Here is a 9623-nt window from a genome sequence, read left to right on the forward strand (position 1 = left end):
TGAAGTAGAATACTTCTCTCAGGAAGTTCGGCTACATAGGGATGTGAAATGGAAATCTAAAACCGAAAAAAGTGAAAAATATGTCCAATTTCAAATGCTAACAAATCGGTTAGTATTCGATGGATTTCCTCCGTTCTTGCAGCAATAGATTGGAAAATCTTCTAAGATTCTTCCCAAATGTAGATAATTGTAATTTTTTTTTTCAAACTATTGTACTATTGAAAATAGTCAAGCCTTGTCAAAACGAAAACTTCGGCCTCTGATTGGTCGTTATATGATTCTCTCCCAAGCACGGTCGACAGAATCATAGACCTTGCCATTTGGAATGTGCTATTTGGCCTATATAAGAGCCTGTTTCACCCGAAGCCGCTCATTATAATTCTAGACTGCAACAACAGCAATCCTCCCTTAGCAGCAAGCAGCAGCAGTGGATACAGCAGCAGTAGCAGTGCGGCAGACAACGGCCACAGCTGTGGTATGGAAACGGATAGCGGAGCGCGTCTCAGCATCGATAGCAGGGCTAGTAGCGAGTCACTTTTTAGTGACTTTGTCACTATTTTGAGCCTAGTCACTAAAAAGTCACTATTTACGCTAAAAAGTCACTAAAGTCACTATTTTACGACAAAATGGTCACTTAAGTCACTTTTTTAGCTTTAAATGTATAAATTAACTATTGTTGTATTGCAACATACTTTAGAAAGTTTCCTTCTCATTTACAGAATATTTGAACAGTTCGGTTCGTAGGGCATTTTTGTTAACTTTTCCATCATAATAAAATTTTCATTCAAATGAATTGAAGCGAGTGGAAAACCGTAAGACTCGGCCGGTCATTGTGATTAAACCAGTCGAGTCTTCTCAATCTAGTGAAGATACTAGAATTTTTTTGAAAAATAATTTAGATCCTAAAATACACAAAATTAGAAACTTTAGAAACGGGAAAGCAGGTTCGATAATTGCTGAGTGTGCAACAGGGGATAACATTGAAGTCGTGAAAAAGGACATTGAAAGCAATTTAGGTGAAAAATATAATGCTGTTATTCCTACAACCGCTAAGCCTAAGTTGAAAATTGTGGGAATGAGTGATCAATATTCCCCCGAAGTCTTTATTGACTTGTTAAAAAGTCAAAATGAAGACCTCGGTATCAATGAAGTCAAAGTTATTGCTCAATTTTTAAATTCAAGCTGCAAATATAATAAGTATAATACTATTATTGAAGTTGCTAAGGACACTTGTAACCACTTGATGACTGCTGGTAAAGTAAACATTGGGTGGGATAGGTGTTCGATTCAAGAGGCCGTCAATGTTTTACGTTGCTTTAAATGTGGATAATTTGGTCATAGAAGCACAGAGTGTGTTAATCCTGAAACATGCTCCAAGTGTAGCGGACTACATAAGACATCGGAATGCTCATCGACTGATTTTAACTGCGTAAATTGTTTAAAATCTAAGAAAGAATTTCATTTGAACTTGGACGTAAAACATCCAGCATTTAGCACGCAGTGTCCGGTATATCGGAGACTGTTTGAAAAAGAAAAAGCAACATGTTGTTAAGTAAATAGCAGCTGAAGCAAATGCAATGTGAGAGGCAGCGAGACATAGTTTATCTAAATATTGCTGGTTTATCTACAAGTTATGCCGCATTGCGGCATTTTGTGGAAACAACACGTCCGATGTTATTATTGCTGGCTGAAACTCATATAGTAGAAGCTGATGCATTTGATCAATATAACATACCGGGTTACAAAGTTGCTTTTTGCCCTTTACACTCCAGATATACTGGAGGGGTTGCTTTTTACGCCAAGGAATCTGTTAAATTCAACACTCGGTTAAACGAATGTGTTGAAAACAATTGGTTCCTGGGTATATCAGTTGAAAGAGGCATGACGATGGGAAATTTCGGAATTGTATACCATTCCCCCAGTTCAAGTGACCAGCGTTTTTTTGGAAATTGTAGATTACTGGTAGGAGAGTTTTGTAGATTTAAATAAATTAAACGTTATCGCTGGTGACTTTAATATTAATTGGCTTAATGAACCAAATTCGAATCAATTAAAGCAATTAGCAGATTTTTTCAATTTGCGACAAACTGTTTGTCAATATACAAGAATTTCCAGACAATCTCATACATTAATAGATCACGTGTTTTCAAATTTTGATAATGTTCATTCCTTTTAAAACGAAAAAGAGATAAAAGGTACAAGCAGTTTTACAGAAGTAACAGTAACGATGATTGGTATAGATACACCGCGGCGCGTAACATGTATTCACGTGCCTTGAAAAAGGCTCGGTGTGAATATATACAGCGGAAGATTGATCAACATCAAAATAACAGCAAACAGTTATGGAAAATTTTAAAGAAACTAATAAAAAGTAAAGATTGTAGCCCGCAATCCATAACTTGTAATGGCTTAGAAGAACAATCGGCGCGAGTAATAGTAAATAAATTTAACAATTATTTCGTTAACAGTGTTCAATCGATAAATCAAAGCATTGATTTGGTCAATGAGCCGGACGAGATAATACAGCCGATCAATAATAACTGTAGCTTTGATGGTTTTCATCCTATTACTTTTGCAGAGTTGAAAGATATTTGTTTTTCTTTGGAGGGATCGGCTGGTATCGACAATGTCAACGCAAAAGTAATACAAGATTGCTTTCATGTCATTGGACACGATCTGCTGGACCTTATTAATGAATCACTGCAAACAGGGCACGTGCCTGAAGTCGAAAAAATCGAGGCTAAAGAAACTATTCTTGCTGTATTTTTGGATCCAAATCGCGCTTTTGAAACAATTTCTAGGCCCTTATTGTTGCAAACATTGGAGCGCTTTGGTATCGTAGGGACAGCATATAAATGGTTTGAAAGCTATTTGTGTGCTAGAACTCAGAAGACTCGTTTTAATGATTTTGAAACGGATTCCATTGCTAATACACTTGGTGTACCGCAAGGAAGTGTTTTGGGGCCCATTTTGTTCATAATTTATATTAATGACATGAAGCGAGTTTTACGGTTTTGCGATATAAATTTATTTGCCGATGACACTGTTCTTTTCATTGCAGCGAAAAATCCAAACGATATTGTTGCACTTTTGAATCAAGATTTACATTATCTGGCGAATTGGTTAAAGTTTAAACAGCTTAAATTGAATATTAGTAAAACACAGTACTTGATTATTTCTTCTGCCAACTCCAGACCAGACGTGAACATTGTAATTGATGGTGAGACGATTGATCGCGTAAATGAATTAAATTATCTTGGAGTTATTATTGATGACAAATTAATTTTTAAGTCTCACATAGATGATGTCATCAAGAAAATGGCGAAAAAATACGGTATTTTGTGCCGTTTCAAAAATGAATTGACTGTTAGTAGTGAAATTAGTATTTATAAGTCAATTATTTCACCACATATAGATTTTTGTTCATCCATAATATTTCTGGCAAACAATACACAAATGTTGAAACTGCAGCGTTTACAAAATAAAGTAATGCGATTAATATTAAGATGTAATAGATACACTTCCTCAAGTTTTATGCTGGACGATATGCGATAAACACTAGTTGCGAAGCAATTCGTACGGCTCGAACCTTTGAGAAGTGTTTGGTAGGAACAAGACAACGAGTGGGCGGAATAAATCGATCACGTGGATGACGAGCTGTGAACCCTACTCAGACTGCAAAGCCTGCGAACTAGAGCCATGGAGACGACTTTTACGTACAGCCATAGCCAGACAAAGTCATTTTCAGTTGAAATTCGTCAAAGGATAGTAATTTTCAATTGAAAATTATGTATTTCATTTTCGAGCTTTTGTGAATCACCCGGAAATTATTTGAATGTTCTTGATAAAATTTTGAATGGCCTGGAAAAAGGAGAAGAAAAAGTAAAAAGGAAAAGAGGCTAGAAGCGTCACTATAGCCTGACGATTTTTAGCTGAAAACGACCTAGAGCGGTGACGGAGACAGGGAGCATCCATACAGTACGTCGTGCATAAAGAGGGGAGAAGGAGTATAGCAAATTGTGACGATATGTGATGTAGGGGAGAGCGGGGCATTTGAATATTTGTGATGCGCATAAAAATTATTTAGCTTATATTTTATTCACAGCCTTTTTAGTTTGTACTTTTCTGTCTTAGAAATCTGTGATACTTCCAAATCAGGTTTCGTAACTCTTAGTGACTACGGGATGTCGCCACATGGACTTGAGCTCGAAAAAAAATATCATATGTCATGAATAATATGCTGTGTTTGAGTCCGATTTATGTTCAAAAGACGTGACGCGATGCTAATTTTGAATGAAACGCTGAAGAGAAAAAAAAGACACATACGTTTGTTCTGGCATTTTTCAAAAATGTGAATAAGGAGATCAGGAAAGGCAAATTGAGAAAGAAAGAGATAGATAGAGAGAGAGAAAGAAAGAGAGAGATAGAAATAGTGAGAGAGAAAGGGGGGGGAAAGAGGGAGAGAGGGAGAGAGAGAGAAAGAGAGAAAGAGAGAGAGAGAGAGAGAGAGAGAGAGAGAGAAAGAAAGAGAAAGAGAGAGAGAGAGAGAGTGTGTGTGTGTGTGTGAGAGAGAGAGAGAGAGAGAGAGAGGCGTTTACGATAGGTTATCGATCAACAACCTTGGTCATAAGACATGGACTACCCAAGCAACAAAACTAGTTTTATCAAAGTTTTATAACGCTGTTTTGGCTGTATCAAGCGCTATAAGCTGTTGATAAAACTAAATTTGTTACTACGGTATGCTTGAGGACGACCAATGCACACTTGCAGTCTTCGATCGGAAGGTGTTGCGTACCATTTTCAGTGGACTGTTGGTGGAGAACGAAACGACGAACAAACCACGAACTGCATGAGCTGGTAGAGGAGTCAACTATCGATTTACAGGTTGCGGTGTGCTGGGAATATTGAAAGTATGTCGGACAACAGCCAGGTAAGAATGGTTCTTGAAACCATTCCGTCAACAACGAGACGGAGAGGTGCAGAGCGGACATAGTGGATCGATTAGATGGAAGACGATCTACGGAGGCTACGCAGACTGAAGACCTGGCGAACCATGAATAAGAAAACATTGTTCCGACGGAGACGGGTAGAAAGGTATGCCAGAGTAGAGGGAAGGAAGAAACAGAGTGAGAAGAAAAGAAGGAGAAACAGGAAGCGACAGGAGAGTTCTTGGAATAAAGTTGTAACAACCAATTTGGTTTCGTCTTGTTGTGTTGATTTGGTTGACGCGCAGCCAAACCGAGCTTAACGCCAAAAATATAATTTTGAGTAATATTTGTTCAATGTTTAACAACCTAGTATGTTTGGTACAGTGAATTTTTGTTATAATATCATAATGAACTGTTCAAATGAATTCATTTTTTCATAGAAGATAGGGTAGCGAACGGCTTCAGCACTGGTTTCCTTTGGCAAGTTTCTGCATAAGATTGCTGCAGAAACTTGCCGAAGAAAACCACTGCCGGAACCGTTCGCTACCCTCGATCATTAATTTTCGTATCCACTGGTGTTAATAAATCTATTTTTTGAATGGTGCTTGGTTTGTTCTGGCCGCACGCCGACTATTTAAGAGTGTTATATCAATTTGTCTGTGCTATTAACTCTAAGAGCTCGTTTCTATGTTGTATTGTTAAATTGAAAATATAATAACACAGCACAAGTATTCTTCACGTTGGGCTCCAGAGTTTTCAATAACTAATTATAATTCAACGTTGCCTTACAATAAACAATTTCTTTTCGCTTTTCTTAGAAATAACTGTGGAAAATAACGGTAAGACTACTTAACAGAACTACACGAAAAACTGTGTTCAAAACCTTTATTTTATCATATCCGAAGTTTGTTGTTTCTCAAAGACGTTCTATTGAAGCACTCAATTGCAACCGATGTCATCGTTCCTATCGTCTTGGGTTTTTCTGTTCAGTTATGAATGGAGCAATCTTATCAGTGTTTACAATTATACTAACGTCTCCTGTATCATTAGGGCTTATTTCATTATTCACAATCAGTACGATAACACACATCTCACTGCGTCAGCAGAGAGGAACACTGGCGCACATCACCCCGAACACAGCGCAGCGCAGCACTATCGAACAGATAGTAGGGTGGACAGGTTTCCACTCGTGGTTCGCCTCGGAAGCAGGTTACAAATCGATTGCACTGATAGGGGTGAGCATAACTGCCGGTGGGTTTATCGGTGCAGAAACTTGCCTCGACAGGGTTGAAGGAGCAAGTAACCGGACTCCCTGGAAAGCAATCCTGATACGGCAAACTGAACACGCGTCCTGGTGGACATTCCAGGTTTCTTGAAGGAATCACCTCGCAATTGATGTACTGAGTGCAGTTGAATGGGTTTGAAATTAGGGCAGAAATGTGGATCCTGCAGAACTGCGCTTCCCACGAAGTTTCTGGACAGTTTTCTTCTGGCGCTTCCGATGGTTGAAGGCTCGTGGATGTTGAAGTTGGTGATGAAGTTGTTGTCTCACTATCCAAGCAGGGATATTGCGTTCGATGAACGCAAAAAGAGACACTCGGCTGGAATACGAAATTAGGTGGACACGTGTTGTTGAAAACCTTCGAATAAAGGCACACATAGTAGCTTCGGCAATCGTGAGGATTCGGCAAAGTAGCGTAAGTAATTCCGTCGCATAGCGAGTCCGCTGGTGAAAGTGCTTCCTGAGCCGATATTCGCCGAGATAAGAGGACGACGACTAAAAGAGTGTGCACTTGAAACGATTTCATTGTCGTACGGAAATTGGAACGAAACTAACAGTTGACCACATTTTACAAAGCTGTTTTATCTCGGAATATTGAGGACGCAACTCGTAAATAACTACAACTAATCATCTAATTCTTGGAGTGCACGGTGTATTTACCAATCGCAATGTGAGATTGTTCCAAGAAAAGAGTGTTGTCAATTTACAAAGGATTACGATATTAAATAAAGCGTTGAATGTTTGTTTTATATTTGCTTACGAGTAAAATATATGTTTATTAATTTTTATAATATTGAAGAAGTTAATTTAGTTAATTTCTACTTTTGATGCCAAATATTGGCAATTAAACGTTAATTCCTTACTTCGAACTGAGCTTGAACATCTTTTTAGGGCGCTTCCTCAGGAGTTTCATCTACAAGACAAATTTTACAATTTCACATAATACATTGAAATAAGAACATACCTTCTGGAACTTCCTCTGGTGGAATTATTGGAACAGTATTGTCAGGCACTTCAATTTCGGGTACTTCATCTTCTCCCTCTGGTGACTCATCTCCATCTTCGGGTTCGGATTCATCGTCGTCATTATCAGGGGTTTCCTCTAAAGAATAGTTATGAGTTAATTCAAGCTAGACTTAAGTTGATAGCCCATTTACCTTCCGGCTCTTGATCTTCATCAGCATCCTCATCTTCTGGCGCTTCGTCAGTTTCTTCTTCATCTTCGGGATTTTCCTCTTCCCCGTCATCGTCGTCATCGTTTTCATCGTCATCATCATCATCATCGGCTTTGATTTTTCTACCTTCCTCGACAGGCTTCACTTCTTCAGCATCTTCTGAAGCTGGCTCATCCTCCTGTACTGAGGTGTTCTCCTCATCCTCAGGTACAGTATCATCATCTCCATCTTCATTTAAATTATCTTCTTCTGGTAGCTCATCCTCTGAAGACTCCTCATTTTCTGCATCTTCGGGCGAGGATTCACTATCTTCATCTTCATCTCCGTTATCCGCCACCCTATGCTTACAGTTTTCACCTTCCACTCCAGGAATTTCTTCCTGTTCTTCCGGTTGCACCAAGTCTACTTCTGGGGCATCTTCACCATCATTTTCTGAATCAACTTCCGCTCCGGGGGCCTCATCTTCATCCTCTTCTGCAGGAGTATTTTCATTTTCTTCGTCTTCATCTGGATTCTGCTCTTCTGTACCCTCTTCCGGAGTTTCCTCTTCTTCTGGATTTTCTTCCTCTACTGGAGTTTCTCCATCATCTGGAATCTCTTCATCATCTGGAGTCCCTTCTTCGTCTGGAGTTTCTTCCTCTTCTGGAGTCTCTTCTACTTCTTCTTCGTCCGGTGTTTCTTCTGCATCGTCATCATCATCATCAGGAATCTCTTCTTCTTCTGGAGTTTCTTCTACCTCCTCATCCTCTGGTGTTTCCTCATCATCAGGAGTTTCTTCTTCTTCTGGAGTCTCTTCTTCGTCTGGAGTTTCGTCTACATCCTCATCCTCAGGAGTTTCTTCATTTTCATTCTCGTCATCATCATCAGGAGTCTCTTCCTCCTCTGGAGTTTCTTCTACTTTCTCATCTTCAGGTGTTCCTTCTTCTGCATCATCATCATCATCATCGTCATCAGGCGTCTCTTCCTCTTCTGGAGTCTCTTCTTCGTCTGGAGTCTCCTCCTCTTCTGGAGTTTCTTCTCCTACATCGTCGTCATCATCAGGAGTCTCTTCTTCATCTGGATTTTCTTCCTCCTCAGGAGTTTCTTCCACTTCTTCTTCTCCTTCTGCATCGTCACCATCATCATCACCATCATCATCGGGAGTGTCTTCCTCTTCTGGAGTTTCTTCTACTTCCCCATCACCAGGAGTTTCTTCATCTTCATCACCATCTGTTATCCCCTCTCCTGGAGCCACTTCTTCTTCGTCATCGGCGGAACAGTTCACACGCTCCGGCAGATCGCAGCCCTGCGTTTCCTCATCAAAGTACAGTCCGTCCGGACAGCTTCCATTGACTAAACCTCCGTTGAAGCAAGTTTTGTACATCGAACATGAATCCGGATGGGATACGAAAATGCCCCAATTCTCCTCCAACGAACAATCGATCTCGGCATTACGTAATAATGTTGGAAAACCGTTGGCCACTGCTATCGTCAGCAGCAGCACGACAGCCGCGAAAATTCGACCGTACATTATTTCTTGCAGTTAACAAGTATCGCGTTTTGTTAGTTCACTGGAACCGTGAAACCTGGTGTGTGGAATTCTATCGTTTGCACTCCTTTTATTTGGCCATCTGATGTTCTGAAGTCGCTACCAGATAGCGAATTGATTTGATTGACGGTGAGGCTCGATACGGTTGATAACCCGATTAGCGTCCGTTTGGAGCCACTTCAATCACGGTGGGGGCAGCTCCGGAATATAACTAAATTTGCACTTTTTAAGCAGATAAAACTGCGGTTTCGTTTTAGAAATTAAGTTAGGCTTAGTTCAGTCATTTTGAATATTACAATCGTTGATAAATTAGATACCTTTTCAACTATCTTTTCTACCATTATTTTTCAAGTCGATATTGAACTTTAGCATCACTTTCGACAATGCGCACAATTGACTTACGTTAGACAAAGCATATGCGATTCGGTTTTTATACATTTTCAGTGGTGCCTTATGGTACTTAGGAATACGAAAGAGGGAGAATCCTCTTTTAAAAAGGTATGACACCTATTCAGCATCCGGACAAATGAATCGTCCGTGTGGCGCCAGTATGTAGCGAATCTGATGTCAGTTGAATAATCGTTCGTTCGTGCTAACTAGAGCAGTTCAAGGTGCTGGACCTTATCTTTAGGTATATTTATAAATATCAGTAAGGATGAAATAATCGAATGCAAATTGAGGCACGTGGGCCACCAAAGAATCAATGATGT

General features: G+C 39.6%; 2 protein-coding genes across 2 annotated transcripts; both read right to left on the reverse strand.

Annotated features, from left to right (window-relative positions):
• Window positions 1–6019: 6019 nt before the first annotated feature.
• On the reverse strand, window positions 6020–6736 carry LOC129720553 (probable endochitinase). Its single transcript, XM_055672030.1, has one exon. It carries the CDS (start codon window positions 6734–6736, stop codon window positions 6020–6022), a length of 717 nt encoding a protein of 238 aa, XP_055528005.1.
• Window positions 6737–6946: 210 nt separating this feature from the next.
• On the reverse strand, window positions 6947–8970 carry LOC129722465 (uncharacterized). Its single transcript, XM_055675913.1, has 3 exons — window positions 7368–8970; window positions 7175–7312; window positions 6947–7123 (listed from the first exon to the last, which is right to left on the reverse strand). Exons 1-3 carry the CDS (start codon window positions 8893–8895, stop codon window positions 7098–7100), a joined length of 1692 nt encoding a protein of 563 aa, XP_055531888.1. The 5' UTR covers window positions 8896–8970; the 3' UTR covers window positions 6947–7097.
• Between the last annotated feature and the right edge of the window lie 653 nt (window positions 8971–9623).

This window comes from Wyeomyia smithii, chromosome 2 (assembly GCF_029784165.1).
Source record: "Wyeomyia smithii strain HCP4-BCI-WySm-NY-G18 chromosome 2, ASM2978416v1, whole genome shotgun sequence".
Lineage (NCBI taxonomy): Eukaryota > Metazoa > Arthropoda > Insecta > Diptera > Culicidae > Wyeomyia > Wyeomyia smithii.

Coding starts and splice junctions, on each gene's coding strand:
- LOC129722465 (XM_055675913.1), bottom strand. CDS start 8,895: ATGTACGGTCGAATTTTCGCGGCTGTCGTGCTGCTGCTGACGATAGCA. Junction 7,313..7,367: donor TGAAGATCAAGAGCCGGAAG/GTAAATGGGCTA, acceptor ACTATTCTTTAG/AGGAAACCCCTGATAATGAC. Junction 7,124..7,174: donor ACCAGAGGAAGTTCCAGAAG/GTATGTTCTTAT, acceptor TTTGTCTTGTAG/ATGAAACTCCTGAGGAAGCG.
- LOC129720553 (XM_055672030.1), bottom strand. CDS start 6,736: ATGAAATCGTTTCAAGTGCACACTCTTTTAGTCGTCGTCCTCTTATCT.